This window comes from Haematobia irritans, chromosome 3 (assembly GCF_050003625.1).
Source record: "Haematobia irritans isolate KBUSLIRL chromosome 3, ASM5000362v1, whole genome shotgun sequence".
NCBI classification, from domain to species: domain Eukaryota; kingdom Metazoa; phylum Arthropoda; class Insecta; order Diptera; family Muscidae; genus Haematobia; species Haematobia irritans.
The window spans coordinates 228,200,085-228,215,590 of NC_134399.1; the positions used below are offsets into that span (position 1 = coordinate 228,200,085).

General features: G+C 35.6%; 1 protein-coding gene across 1 annotated transcript; it reads right to left on the bottom strand.

Moving 5' to 3' along the window:
• Window positions 1-9,846: 9,846 nt before the first annotated feature.
• LOC142231486 (uncharacterized) lies at window positions 9,847-15,027 on the bottom strand. The gene has a single exon (XM_075302095.1). It carries the CDS (start codon window positions 15,025-15,027, stop codon window positions 9,847-9,849), a length of 5,181 nt encoding a protein of 1,726 aa, XP_075158210.1.
• Between the last annotated feature and the right edge of the window lie 479 nt (window positions 15,028-15,506).

Genomic DNA, 15,506 nt, shown 5'->3' on the forward strand with positions numbered 1-15,506 from the left:
CGGTTCAGATTTAGATATATCTCCTATATATAGCTTTCGCCCGATTTACACTCATATGACCACAGTGGCTAATCTTTTACTCCGATTTAATTGACATTTTGCGTGCCAAATTTGGTTGAAATCGGTTCAGATTTACATATATCTCCCATATATAGCTTTCGCCCGATTTACACCACAGAGGCCAATTTTTAACTCCGATTTAGTTGAAATTTTGCACAGGTAGTAGAATTAGCATTGTAGCTATGCGTGCCAAATTTGGTTGAAATCAGTTCAGATTTAGATATAGCTCCCATATATATGTTTTTCTGATTTCGACAAAAATGGTAAAAATATCAACATTTTCCTTGTGAAATCGCCACTGCTTAAGTTGTAAAAATGACTCTAATTTTCCTAAACTTCTAATACATATATATCGAGCGATAAATCATAAATAAACTTTTGCGAAGTTTCCTTAAAATTACTTCAGAGTTAAATGTTTCCCATAGTGTTTATATCCTGCGCCACACTGTGGAACAGGGTAAGTGCATATGTTGTAACACCCAGAAGGAGACGAGATAGACAAATGGTGTCTTTGGCAATAATGCTCAGGGTGGGTCCCTGAGTCGATATAACCATGTCCGTCTGTCTGTCCGTCCGTCCGTCTGTCTGTGAACACATTTTTGTGATCAAAGTCTAGGTCGCAATTTAAGTCCAATCGCCTTCAAATTTGGCACATGTTCCCAATTTGGGTCAGAAAAGAACCCTATTGATTTTGGAAGAAATCGATTTAGATTTAGATATAGCTCCCATATATATTTTCGCCCGATATGCAGTAATATGGACCCAGCAGCCAGAGTTTTATACCGATTTGCTTGAAATTTTTTACAAACATAACACCTAGTCGTATAGTTAAGTGTGCAAAATTTGATTGAAATCGGTTCAGATTTAGATATATCTCCCATATATATCTTTCGCCCGATATGGACTTATATGGCCCCAGAAGCCAGATTTTTGGCCAAATTTGGTTGAAATTTTGCACAGGGAGTAGATTTAGCATTGTAGCTATGCGTGCCTAATTTGGCTGAAATCGATTCAGATTTAGATATAGCTCCCATATATATATTTCGCCCGATATGCACTTATATGGACCCAGAAACCAGAGTTGTATCCCGATTAGCTTGAAATTTTGCACAAGGAGTAGAATTGGTAGTATAGTCATGTTTGCCAAATTTAATTGAAATCGGTTCAGATTTAGATATAGCTTCCATATATATTTTTCGCCTGATATGGACTTATATGGCCCCAGAAGCCAGCGTTTTGGCCCAATTTGGTTGAAATTTTGCACTAGGAGTACAATTAGTAATATAGTTATGTGTGCTAAATTTAATTGAAATCGGTTCAGATTTAGATATAGCTCCCATATATATTTTTTTCTGATTTTGAATAAAAATGGTCAAAATACCAGCATTTTCCTTGGTAAATCGCCACTGCTTAGTCGAAAAGTTGTAAAAATGACTCTAATTTTCCTAAACTTCTAATACATATATATCGAGCGATAAATCATAAATAAAGTTTTTCGAAGCTTCCTTAAAATCGCTTTAGATTTAAATGTTTCCCTTATTTTTTACTAAAATTGTGTTCCACCCTAGTGCATTAGCCAACATAAATTTTGAGTCTATAGATTTTGTAAAAGTCTATCAAATTCTGTCCAAATCGAGTGATATTTAAATGTATGTATTTGCGACAAACCTTTATATATAGCACCCAACACATTTGACGGATGTGATATGGTATCGAAAATTTAGATCTACAAAGTGGTGCAGGGTATAATATAGTCGGCCCCGCCCGACTTTAGACTTTCCTTACTTGTTCAATATTGGAATGGATTTCTACTCAAAAACCCAAAGAAAAAAACTTTCCTTCAGAATTTGTGATAAACTATTCTACGATTATCTCCAAACTTGTCTAAAATTTCGTTCCTAAGAAAAGAAAACTCTTCTTGTTCATGGTAGAGGTGTGCACGTGAGTAATATTTTACTCACGCACACTCACGAAAAATATTGTGCGTGAATAAGAAAAATCTTATTATATTGCTTGGTAGGTCTCACGCTCCGCACACTCACGAAAAGAAAACTTTTACTCACGCACGAAAATGTCGTGACTCACGAAAAATATCGTGACTCAGGAATAATTTTATGAGTAATTTACCTGAGGGACGTGTCTGAAATCATGAGCTCGATTAAAATCGAGAGCGTTATTAAACTCTTAACATCCTAGGTGTCACTAAAATTGCAAATGAATTTAACTTTTAAGCGTTTTATGTTATGTTGGAGAGTGGGATTATTTTCGTGAGCGTAATTCGTTACTCACGCACACTCACGAAGATAACGTTTTCATGACTCACGCTCACGCACGACAGTTTGGTTTGTTAATCACGCTCATGCACACTCACGCCGTTGACATGAGAATGACTCACGACTCACGCGTGAATCACGAAAATTTTCGTGAGTCACGAAAATTTCGTGTCACGTGCACACTGTGAAATTGAGCATAACAAGAATAAAGTAGAAATATTTTTAATTTGCAAGAAATATATTGCCAATATTTTCCAGCAATGGGAAATTGTAGTTTTCCGATAAAAAGAACTAATGAGAAGAGACGAAGAACTAAAATCAAAAATGCTGACAGAATTTTAGTTACAACGATTATAACGACCTTCCAATTTTTTGATACCATTTTGGTAGTACTCCTTCGGTTTTGCCTCAAAATAGGCCTCAGTTTCGGCGATCACCTCTTCATTGCAGCCAATTTTTTTCCCTGCGAGCCTCCTTTTGAGGTCTGAGAACAAGAAAAAGTCGCTGGAGGCCAGATCTGGAGAATACGGTGGGTGGGGAAGCAATTCGAAGCCCAATTCATGAATTTTTGCCATTGTTCTCAATGACTTGTGGCACGGTGCGTTGTCTTGGTGGAACAACACTTTTTTCTTCTTCATATGGGGCCGTTTTGCCGCGATTTCGGCCTTCAAACGCTTCAATAACGCCATATGATAGTCACTGTTGATGGTTTTTCCCTTCTCAAGATAATCGATAAAAATTATTACATGCGCATCCCAAAAAACAGAGGCCATTACTTTGCCAGCGGACTTTTGAGTCTTTTCACGCTTCGGAGAAGGTTCACAGGTCGCTGTCCACTCAGCCGACTGTCGATTGGACTCAGGAGTGTAGTGATGGAGCCATGTTTCATCCATTGTCACATGTCGACGGAAAAACTCGGGTGTATTACGAGTTAACAGCTGCAAACACCGCTCAGAATCATCAACACGTTGTTGTTTTTGGTCAAATGTGAGCTCGCGCGGCACCCATTTTGCACAGAGCTTCCGCATATCGAAATATTGATGAATGATATGACCAACACGTTCCTTTGATATCTTTAAGGCCTCTTCTATCTCGATCAACTTCATTTTACGGTCATTCAAAATTATTTTGTGGATTTTTTTGATGTTTTCGTCGGTAACCACCTCTTTCTGGCGTCCACTGCGTTCACCGTCCTCCGTGCTCATTTGACCACGCTTGAATTTTGCATACCAATCAATTATTGTTGATTTCCCTGGGGCAGAGTCCGGAAACTCATTATCAAGTCAAGTTTTTGCTTCCACCGTATTTGTTCCCTTCAGAAAACAGTAGTTTATCAAAACACGAAATTCCTTTTTTTCCATTTTTTTCACAATAACAAAAGTTGCTTTACAAAAGACGCTCTATCTCACAAACTAATTGAAGGTTGGTACTATATAATATGCATTTAATACTAGCGACGTCATCTATGTGTCAGACCGGGGACTTATCAGCCAACCTGTTAGTGTGAATGAGTTATAAAAATTTATTTATTTGGAATAAATCAAAAATCGAAAATTATCTTTTGTACAATTGTAAAAAATCGAAAACTCCTCATTTCCAATGTTATAAAGGATCATTACAATTACATTAGTATAATAAATAGGCTTCTGTACACCAATTTTTCTATTTTGCATTTCGATGCGAAATATTCTAAAAAAACACTTTCCCAAAAACGTTGTATGCTCTAAATTAATTGCAAATTTGTTGAAGTTACGTCATATTTTAAATAATAATTTGCCAGAATTTTAACAGGTATATTGCCAGCAATAAGAGCCCAAAGTTCAGATGATTTCACTACATGAATATTGTATTTCGAGGTAATCGAAATCCTTAAATAATATTTCATAATCTCATATCCCAAACAAACAAAGTAGTCTCCTTGTGAATTCTTCAATACAAACCCAATTTCTCTTTATAGATTCCATATTCGTATATTGCATATAGCTTCTCTATAATCATCAATCTTCAATCTCATATATCTAAAATTGCTTAACAATTTTTTCCAATTTCAATCCCAAAAGCAAAATAAATTTCTCTCTTGAGGTAGGGTATATGTCACTAGCTTGAGCAGATTTATATCTTGCTTATATGCGATTACAACATAACTAATCAGTTTTTCTCAATTTTTCCCCCAGATTAGAATTTTCTAAATTGTGCAAGGAGCCAGAGAATGCCTAGAGAGTGTTTGCACACATTTCAATTTGTAATCTCTCCAGAAACAGGAGCTTATGCATAAGTGGACTAAAAGTTGACCAGGACTTGCTGGTGCGATGTGGTTGATGCTAGGGATGAAATTGTTTGTGGAATGGAAAATTAGAGAAATCCTTGAATCCTTCTAAAGTTTATTGCGGCCTATTGGTCAAATTCAAACATATACTAGTGAACTCTTTAAGCAAAACTTTTGCATATTTATGAAATACGAAAAAAAAAAACAAGAAGAAACCCCAAACCTCTACATCCCTCCACCTTCTGCAGCAGCCGCAATAATTTCCAAAGGAAGCAAAATATATTTCCAAACCATATAGGAGAAGAAAAAAAAACCAACAACATTGGAGATTTTGGTGATAGTCTTTTGTTATAAAGTTAACCAAGTTGAATATTAAAAAACCAGAGTATTTGTGCAAATCTGTGACCCAAAAAAAAAAATGTACAACAAAATATGAAAAAAGGATTTAATCTCTTTTCATATTTACCCCCCTCATCCATCCAACCCTAAGACCCTATGAATCCATGGACAATACAATTCAAACACACAATGATATAAACATGGTCACAGATTTGCTGGGTCATATGTGTGAGTGCCTGTCTGTATGTGTGAAAATAAGTTTCTATGGGTTAGGTCTGTTTTTTTGCCATTGAAATTTTCCTAATACGTGTAGAGTCATGGAAAAGCCATTTCCATATTGTTCTCATCAACGACAGCAGAGCGAAATAAACCAAAACTTTATCCGAACCCGCTGACATTCGCTTCCAAGTTTTTCCTCGACCAAATATCAAAAACACTTGCTAAGCAAAAGGGTCAGAGATTTTTTCTTTTATTTGTCCCAGCCACAAATCAGCAGCAAAAAAAAAAAAAAAGAAAGAAGGAAGAAAAAAAAAAAACGAAGCCCTAGAAAATAATCATATTTAATATTATGATTACAGTTTGGTTTGGAAATATTTTGTGTGTTTGGGCTGCTGGAGAATATACATAGAGATGTATCATTTTTTTTTATTTGATAGCATGAGCAAATATCGAGTCGATAAGTAGTAATACAGTAGAAACTTGTAGAGACAAATGCATCGAAATAAATTAAGGTGATAATTTTTTTTTTTGAAAATATAATTTTATTTTGTATATATTTGGAAATGCAAACATTAAACAATAATCATAAATATATTTTTTCTCATAGTTGATACATTTACTGCCGATTTTAAAAAAATCAATTTCTTTTTTAAATATTACGCGTTTTGATAACTCTTCATATATTTAGTAATCGTAATCGTAATCGTAACACGAAAAAAAATCTTACCTCTGTACAAACAATTTCATAAAGACTAACTCAAAAAATGTATTTTTTCTTTTCAGTCTAATTGCTTCGCATCTACCCCCACATCTTTCTTGACGAGTCTTTTATTTTTTAGCACTTTTTTCTGTAATACAAACAATATACACAGAAAAAAAGTGTCTCGTAAATTTAAGAAGATTTTTACAATAATTTATTACAAGAATTTTCCAGAATTTTAGTTCATTTTCGTATCTTCAATGAAAATTAACTACTCGAAAGGAAATTTTACAAATTCTAAGTAGCAATCGTTTAGTTCATGGCCTACAAAATACGATGGAAATTTCCTTAAAAAATGTCTTAACTGGTAGTTAAAAATTCGTTTGTCATGCTATAAATCTACTTGTGAAATGTAAAGTATTTTCTAAATAATAAGTGAAATTTACTATAAGATTTTTTTGTATGAGAAAATATTTTTTTACGAAAAATTAACTTGAAAGTGGATAGGAATTTCTTACTGACAATTCCTATAGTTAATAATTGTTGGTAAAAATTACCCAATGAAATATTTTTAGTTCACATGTAATTAAATTTATAGACATTTTCGTCAAAAATGGTAGATAACATTTCATGAAAATTTTGCAAACTTTAAGTTAAACGTTTCATCGTTCATAAACTGGTGTGCCTTTACCAATATTATTCTTAGAGTAAATTGTCAGCAGATGCGATGAACTAATACATAGTACAGAGATCTTTATCGGAATAGTGGAATGTGATTAATGTAAAGATGATGTTACTTGAGTTTTGTTGTGTATACATGAGCGTGGGGTTGTTTTTATTTTTGTTCATTTAGTGGTTTGTGTGTGCGTGTGTTTGTTATTCGTTGATGGTTTTTGGCTGGATGAGGTGTTGTTTTCAATAAAGGCACATGTGTTTTTGTTGTTGTATGGATGTTTTGGCCAAAGACAATAAACTTGAGGAAGATAGGAAATTGGCTTGCGTCATACCAAATGTTGCATTTACCATGTTAGTTCCATACATGTTCGTAATTTTTTTATTTGTTTTTCGTTTTTATTTTTTAAATGAAAAACTTAATTTTCCTAATGAAATAATGTTAAATTTTAGGCAACAACAAAAAAAAACTATATTTTCCCGTTTAAGGAAATTTATTTCGTGCACTTAATTTCTTTTTATTTGCATTTTAATGCTATGACAATACTTGTCGTATACGCGTTTGGTTCGAGTATGAAACTAACACGGTAAATGGTTTGATCTCCTCAGTAGCCAATTTCCTATCTTCCTCAAGTTTATTGTTTTTGGGCGTGGGTTGTTGCATCTTTTAAGCAGGTATTCAAGAAGGGAATATAAAGGCAAAAACAATAAACTTGAGGAAGATAGGAAATTGGCTACTGAGGAGATCAAACCATTTACCGTGTTAGTTTCATACTCGAACCAAACGCGTATACGACAAGTATTGTCATAGCATTAAAATGCAAAAAAAAAGAAATTAAGTGCACGAAATAAATTTCCTTAAACGGGAAAATATAGTTTTTTTTTGTTGTTGCCTAAAATTTAACATTATTTCATTAGGAAAATTAAGTTTTTCATTTAAAAAATAAAAACGAAAAACAAATAAAAAAATTACGAACATGTATGGAACTAACATGGTAAATGCAACATTTGGTATGACGCAAGCCAATTTCCTATCTTCCTCGAGTTTATTGTCTTTGTATAAAGGCATGGAATATTTTGGATTTTTGAGACATATATTGGTGTTTGTTTATTAAACCTTTTAAATGAAAGTTATTAATATTTTATCGGTAGTTTAGAAATAAGTTATTAAGAATATTTAGTAAAATATGTTGGAATTGAAGGTGTATTGAAATTTTCATTATTCAATGTATAAAATTAATATTCAATTCCAGATGAATTTGGAAAATTTTTGTTATATCTCAGCGTACGGTTTAGTCATAAATTGGTAAGTATTTTTTTAATATGGATTTCTTTTAAAAAGAATATTTTTTTATGTAAAATTACCTACGATGAATAAAAAAAGGATAAGTCAAAATGTCCAAACAGCGAGTTCAAATGAACTACTCTCTGTTCCACGTGGTCATAATTTTTATTCACAAAAAACATTGTATTAAGAACTTTCATCATAAGTTTTTATAATAAAGTACTTTTGCTTAAGGAAAGTTTAATTTTAATGTATGAACATTTTCATAATAGTAAAACGATTTGTTGTTCCTTTAATTATTTAATTTCTCTGTACTGTGGAAGGATTGATTTAAAAATAGTTTAGTTGTCGACATTTTAAAGAGACTGTAAACCAATTTTTATTATCGGGTTTCCCACAAAATAAGCAAGTAAACCAAAAGAATATTGACTTTTTAACTTGGTAGGGGTATATAAATCTTATGGTGTTGTAAAAATGAACTAAAATACAATGTTATAGATGAACTAAAATTTAAGAGAATTATAAACTAGACAAGTTGAAAAAAATCTTAAGGGCTAAATCATGGTCAATATTTGAACAATTGTGGGATATCTGCAGAAGTGGACTGTAAGTATATTTGAAAACTCCCACAATTGTAATAAATTTATGGTAGTTTTCAAAGCAATAAAGAAAAAGGCAAAAGGGTTTCGTTTTAATATGGCATATAAGTGACTTTATTGATGAGATTTCAGCTCCTTACCGCTTGAGTTGCTGTAGCACAAGTGAAGCTTCATTAACTCAAGCCATTTCTAGCGATACGAAATTCAATTGGAAAGTTGGTTAAAATGGTGGTCCTTTATCCGATTGAGTGAAAGCTATACTTCATAGTTGGTTCAATTGGATAAAGGGTTGCCATATATAAATAAATTCAAATTAATTGTTAGATACTTTTAAAGTAAAAACGTTAATGGCTTAATTCAAGTAAAGAAATTCATTTATAGACAATGGGTTATAGAAACAATGTATGTTGAAAAAAAAAAGTGTTGTTGAACTAGCTTCAACATGCCGCCCCTCTTGCAGCATTGCAACTTAGTAGTGACATGCTCCCGATATGATCCATCCAAAAACAGTACTCTGGGCAATTGGCATTGATGAAGACGTCTGGATTAGACCCGCTCGAAGAATTCTTGGAATTTGGTCGTTGGCCAACACTATTTCGATATTGGTGGGATGGTAAAAATGAGGATCGGCTAAATCTACCAAGTGGTTATATAAAGTTGTCAAGCGTTTATCATTTGTGGTCTCGGGGAAGGTGGTATTCAATTGGCTTCGCACTTCTCCGGTGATTTGCACCTTTGCCGATTTATCGTGATAGGACAAGAGGTTAAGAGTGCAATAATACCGATTTCCTTTCCTGGTTGTAGGCAGACGTAATCTTTCGACAAAGTCGGTTTTCACGACAGTCTGCGATGCTCCAGAATTAATTATCAAGCGGGTTTTCTGCGGCCCCTGCGGTGTCAAAACCTTAGCCATTGCAGTGGGCAAGAACACATGAGTTTTGTTCCTGGAGCTGAGACGGTCGCTGACATAAGGTTTTTTGTGGGAAGCGGATGCTTTTTCAGGATTGTCATTGCGTCTTGTTTCATCGATAGTTCGTCTGTGAGTTTCCTTTTTCCCGGATGGGTGTTTGATGGGTGGAGACCTTTTAGAAGCAGCATGTTTGGTTTGTGTTGTATACGTGGCGGGTCGAGCTGTTGATTTCCGGTTGTTGTCCGTGTGTAGCATTGTATGATGTGAGCCGTTGCAGACCAGACAAGACCTTCTTGATGGACACCTGTCCCGAGTATGCGAGGAACATAAACAGTTGAAGCAAAAGTTCTTTTTCCTCGCCGTCTCTCGTCGTTCGACCACAGTCATGTTCGAAAATTTTAAGCAGTCTTTCAAAAAATGTCTTTCTTGGCAGATACGACATTTTGGTACGCTAGAAGCAATGCTGAAACGTAAATATTTTATTTGATATGTGAACGGTGAACGGAAGCTAGATATAAATATATTAAGCACTCGGTAATATGCATAGTTTGACTAAAGGGCGAACGATTACTCCATTTTGAGTTCGGACTTCAGCCACACGTACATTCGAGTCGGTTCCTTGGAAAACTTTTTCTATACGACCAAGACGCCATTCCGTTGGAGGCAAATTATCATCCCGCACGATTACAAAGTCATCTTTTTTTAGATTTTTCTGAATAGATTTCCATTTATAACGACGTTGTAGATCACTAATATATTCATTTTTCCAGCGCTTGGAAAAATGTTTTTGGATGAGCTTAAGTCTTTGCCAACGATTAATTAAGGTGAGATTATCGGAAACTTCTTCGGGAATAGCAGTTAATGCAGTTCCCCTTAAGAAGTGGCCGGGTGTCAGTGGAGCAAGCTCATTCGGATCTTCAGTCATCGGAGAAAGCGGACGAGAATTTAATATGCTTTCGATCCGAATCAACAATGTGGAAAACTCCTCAAAGGTGTATTTATAAGCCCCCGCAACTTTCTTAAGATGTGTTTTCATGCTCTTCACACCGGCTTCCCATAAGCCTCCCATATGAGGAGCATGAGGTGGTATAAAGACCCAGGTAAATCCATGGAGATTATATTTTGATATTAAAGCCTTTTCAGAAGACCGTATAAAATTCTTATATTCCTGAGTCAATGTACGATTCGCACCAACAAAGTTGGTTCCATTATCGGAAAAGACTTTATTTGGGAATCCCCTTCTACCTACAAATCTACTAAACGTAGCTAAGAAAGCTTCAGACGACAAATCAGAACATACTTCCAAATGAATTGCACGTGTCGACAAACAGACGAATATCGCAGCATAACCTTTCTGAGTTTTTGCGTTTCGCAGTCGTGATGTCTTGAGCTCGAATGGGCCAGCGAAATCGATACCGGTATTCGTGAACGGTAGTGAAAATGTACATCTTTCAACTGGCAGAGCAGCCATGATTTGATTTCGAATTCGATTCTTATATATGGCACAGGATCGACAATTTCTTATGCATTGACGAACAGAATTTTTCAATCGAATTACATAAAATTCTTGGCGTATAGCACGTAGCATACTTTGATGTTCTGCGTGCATCAAGATTTTATGTGTGAAGTCAATAAAGAGTTTGCAAAAACGAGACTTCTCAGGGAGAATTATTGGATGTCTTTCGTTATAATTCATATCCGAATTAGCCAAACGTCCATTGACTCGCAGTAAGTGGTTCTCGTCGAGAAATGGATTTAATGTTAATAGACGGCTTTTCAAGCTGATAGTTCTCTTGGATTCAAGCGCCTGATATTCCGACGGATAATATGTTACCTGTGCAATCATTATCAATCGGCGCTTTACAAACGTTATTTCATCCGTAGTTATAAAGTCTTTCACCATATCTGGTAAAATTCGTTTTTGACATTTTCTGATAAATCTAAATATATAAGATATTACACGCAAGGCTCGATCAAATGAAGAGAAACGTTCTAGAATTTCATCCGATTGTATTTGAGTGTGATGGGAAGTAACTTTCTTCTCTAAAGATGATTCCATTGGCAAAGTTGTTTTTGGCCACAATTCTGGGGCTTTCGTTAGCCAGCTTGGTCCATACCACCAGAGATCATTAGCTACCAATTCTACTGCTGTTACTCCTCTTGTGCCAATATCAGCTGGGTTATCAGCGGTTGGAACATGTCTCCAATTAGCATTACCAACGTTATCAAGAATTTCGGATATTTTGTTTGCAACAAATGTTTTCCATTGGTACGGTGGTTTGCTAAGCCAAGCTAAAGTGATAGTAGAATCTGACCAGAGATACATTTCATTATGGGGCAAACTCAGATTCTTGCATATGGATTTCAGAAGTTTACTAAGTAGTGCGGCTCCACACAACTCCAATCTGGGTAAGCTTATCGTTTTCAATGGGGCAACTTTACTCTTTGAAACAAGCAAGTGCGAGGATACAACATTTTCCGGAGATATCGATCGGATATAAATACATGCACAATAAGCCTTCTCTGAGGCATCACAAAATCCATGCAGTTGAAATTTACCGTCAGGGGTGAATTTGACCCAGCGAGGAATTCGTATATTTCGTATTTCATCAAAGTTCGAAATAAACAAATTCCATTTTTCTAATGATTGTGGTTTGACTTCTTCATCCCAGTCAGTACCATCAATCCAAAGTTGCTGCATCAAGACTTTTGCTACTATTATGATAGGAGCTAACCAACCGGCTGGATCAAAAAGCTTTGCAACAATTGAAAGAATTTTACGCTTGGTTATAGGCGAAGAGGGTTTATCAATCTTCGCGACATTGTAGAAGAAGAGATCTGACATTGCGTTCCATTTAATACCTAATGTTTTTGTCTCACTAGCATCCTCTATTTTTAAGAAATCTTCATCAAGAAGATCCTCCGGGGGCAAATTTTCTAGAATTTGAGAATGATTTGCTGTTATTTTCTTTAGTGGAAACCCGCCTGAATTTAACAAATCAATAAGTTCCAGAAGATTTGATTTGGTTTCCATTAAAGAATGAGCTCCAGATAGAACATCATCGACGTATATTTGATTCTGCAATATGGCTGATGCCGTTGGATGAGATTCTTTCGCATCTTCACTTAGTTGGAGTAGAGTTCTAATCGCCAAATATGGCGCGCAATTAACACCAAACGTTACTGTTTTTAAGCAAAAGTCTTGAACTTGGTCAGACGGTGAAGGGCGAAACAGAATTCTTTGATACTGTTGATCATCGCAATGAATCCAGATCTGACGATACATTTTCTGGATATCCCCGTTGAAAACGTATTTAAAAAATCTCCAATTCAATATGACATTCATTAAATCGTTTTGTTTCGCAGGGCCGGTATATAGAACATCATTTAGAGAAAATCCAGATGTGGTTTTCTTCGAAGCATTGAAAACAACTCGTACTTTGGTTGATGTTCTATCTGGTTTAACCACCGCATGATGTGGTAGATAAAACGATAAGACTTGGGAACCTCGATTTATCTCCATATTATTTGTAAGTGCCATATGACCTAGTTGTACATACTCTGAAAGAGCCTTGTTATATTCTTGTTCTAGTTCAGGAGTTTTCTTTAGAGTTTTCTCCATCCTCAAAAATTGACCCAAGGCTGCTTTTCGTGATGATCCAAGCACCATATTCGATGGTATATTTTGCTTAAATGGTAATCTGACGACATATTTGCCATCAGACCGACGATTTACTGTCCTTCTATAAAACTCTTCACACCATTTGTCTTCCTCAGAAAGAGGTGTGTCAGACATCACATTTTCTATTTCCCAAAACCGTTTAAGTTCTTCATTCAGTGTATCAGGAGAGGTTACCCAAGAAGCAAATGTTTCTACCGTGCGACATGCTGGTTTACCACTAACTATCCACCCGAATTCTGTTTCCTGGGCTAATAAATTTCTGGAAACATTTTTCTTAATCCCAGTCTTTAATATATATGGCAATATTTCGCTTCCCAGTAACATATCAATTTGCGCCGGTTTCGAAAAGTTCGGATCAGCTAAATCCAACCGATTCAACTCAGACCAATTAGATATATAAGTAGAGGTTGCAGGCATTAGTTGGTTTAAACTGGAAATGACTATAACATTCGCGGAATGTGTGAAACTTGATTTCCGAGATTTTAACGTAAGGTGACAAATTCTTGACGAATTTTCCAAAATAGTTCCGCCCAGGCCAGAAATTGTCGTCATCGATTTCTTCGTTGGAATCGAAAATCTATTAATAACTCTTGAGGAGATAAAAGATTCCTGAGACCCTTGATCAATGAAAACTCTGATCGTGAAACTATTTCCGTGGTGTGCGATGTCAATTAGAGCTGTGGGTAAGATCGTTCCTTCGCCTGATTTCGCAAAGTGACTTTGAACATTTTGTGAAACATTGTATGCCGCAGCAGATGTGGTTGGTTGTTCTACTTGTTGAGTCTCAACATGAAATGCATTTGCCTGTGGGTTCAACTGACCATGGTCCCCAGAGAAAACAGATTCGGGATGAAGAAGTGTGTGATGAGGTTCTTGGCACTTTTGACAAACCTTATCACTTTGACAGTTTTGAGTGATGTGGGAGAAAGAAAGGCAATTCTCACACCCTTTATGGTTTAACACGAATTTCCTTTTCTCGGTATGGGACAAAGATTTAAATCTCAGGCAGTTCCTTAAAACATGAGTTTGTTTACACATTTTACAGGACTTATAATTTGTTTCAGTTTTTGCATGATAGGTTTGAGTTTTCTGGGTAACCGGTGGTGCTGCTATAGGTTTCCTAATATCCGATATAGATTCCAACATACCCAAACGTTTAGTTATAAAGTCGTCTAACTGGTGCCATGTTGGCATTTGCTTATGATCATCCAATGAATTCTCCCAAGCTGCCAATGTTTCCTCTGGGAGTTTGGAAGACACCCAATATACTAACAGAGGATCCCATGAGATTATCGAAATATTGTAAGTTTTCAGGGCAGACAAACAATTATTTATAGTGTATTGCAGGTTGCGCAACGATTTTCCCTTCTCAGAAGTAACGCGCTCGATTTCGAAAATCTTACGTAATTGATGATTGACTAATATTCGCCTGTTCTCGTACCGGTGACTCAGAGCATCCCAAGCCAAATTGAAATTATCGTCGGTTAAAGGAAATTGCTTGACAATTTGGCTTGCTTCTCCTCGAGTCTTGGCCCTGAGGTGAAATAATTTTTGAGCTGGGGATAATCTTGGATGTTTGATATAAATGGCCGAAAACATATCTCTGAAACTTGGCCATTTATCATATCCGCCACTAAATACCTCGGTGTCACAGGGAGGTACCTTCAATAAGAATCCAGCATCCTCACGATCTCTAGATCCCATATCCAAGTTAACAGCTGAACCCACTATCTTCTTTTCTTGATCTTGTATTAAGTCAAGAATTAGGGCCTTGCATTCCTTATATGCCCTACTGGATTCCAGAAACTTAGAATGCACCGATTCCTGAGTAGCCTTTGAGTTATCAGGGGTTTCAGTCATCTCAACTTCATATATCTTTACCAGCTGACGCCATTGTCGTTCCAAATCATCAAGTTCGACTTGCAAACTTGATGTTCTGGTTGGCTTTTCCTCCAGGCTAGCAAAGTTTGCACAAAAGGTAACAACTTGGTCTGAGAAAAAAATAAACTTTTGTGAAGCCATTTTTTTCAAGGAAAACTAGAGAGAATTTAAATTCGCGCAAAATTTATTCTATGAAAATGTAACCAAGCTAATCCAACGGAAGATGTATAACACACTATAAATGCTGATTGATTTATTTTCCTCTTCGGGTATTATACGACTTCCTCTAGATAAAGAAACAAGTTAGTGTCACGAATCAAGTTCCGAGTGATAACTCAACACACAGAAAAAAAATATTTCTTTGGTTCCAATCACCAAACTAATTTTCAATTTAAATCGTCGCGATTACGAATATAATCGTTCACAGGTTCCAGTTAATTTGGATACCCCTTCAACTTTAATTACGATTTTAATTGAAAAAATATCGGTGAACTATATTTCTAGAACAAATGAACGTTTGCTCAAAAATATAGACAAAAGAAACGATATACGATTAAATTTCAATTAAGGTTCAAATTAATAAAGAATATGTTTATTAACCAAACAAATTAGCACAGAAA

What these genes read in the sequence shown, in the direction of transcription:
- LOC142231486 (XM_075302095.1), bottom strand. Translation starts at nt 15,027, where the DNA reads ATGGCTTCACAAAAGTTTATTTTTTTCTCAGACCAAGTTGTTACCTTT.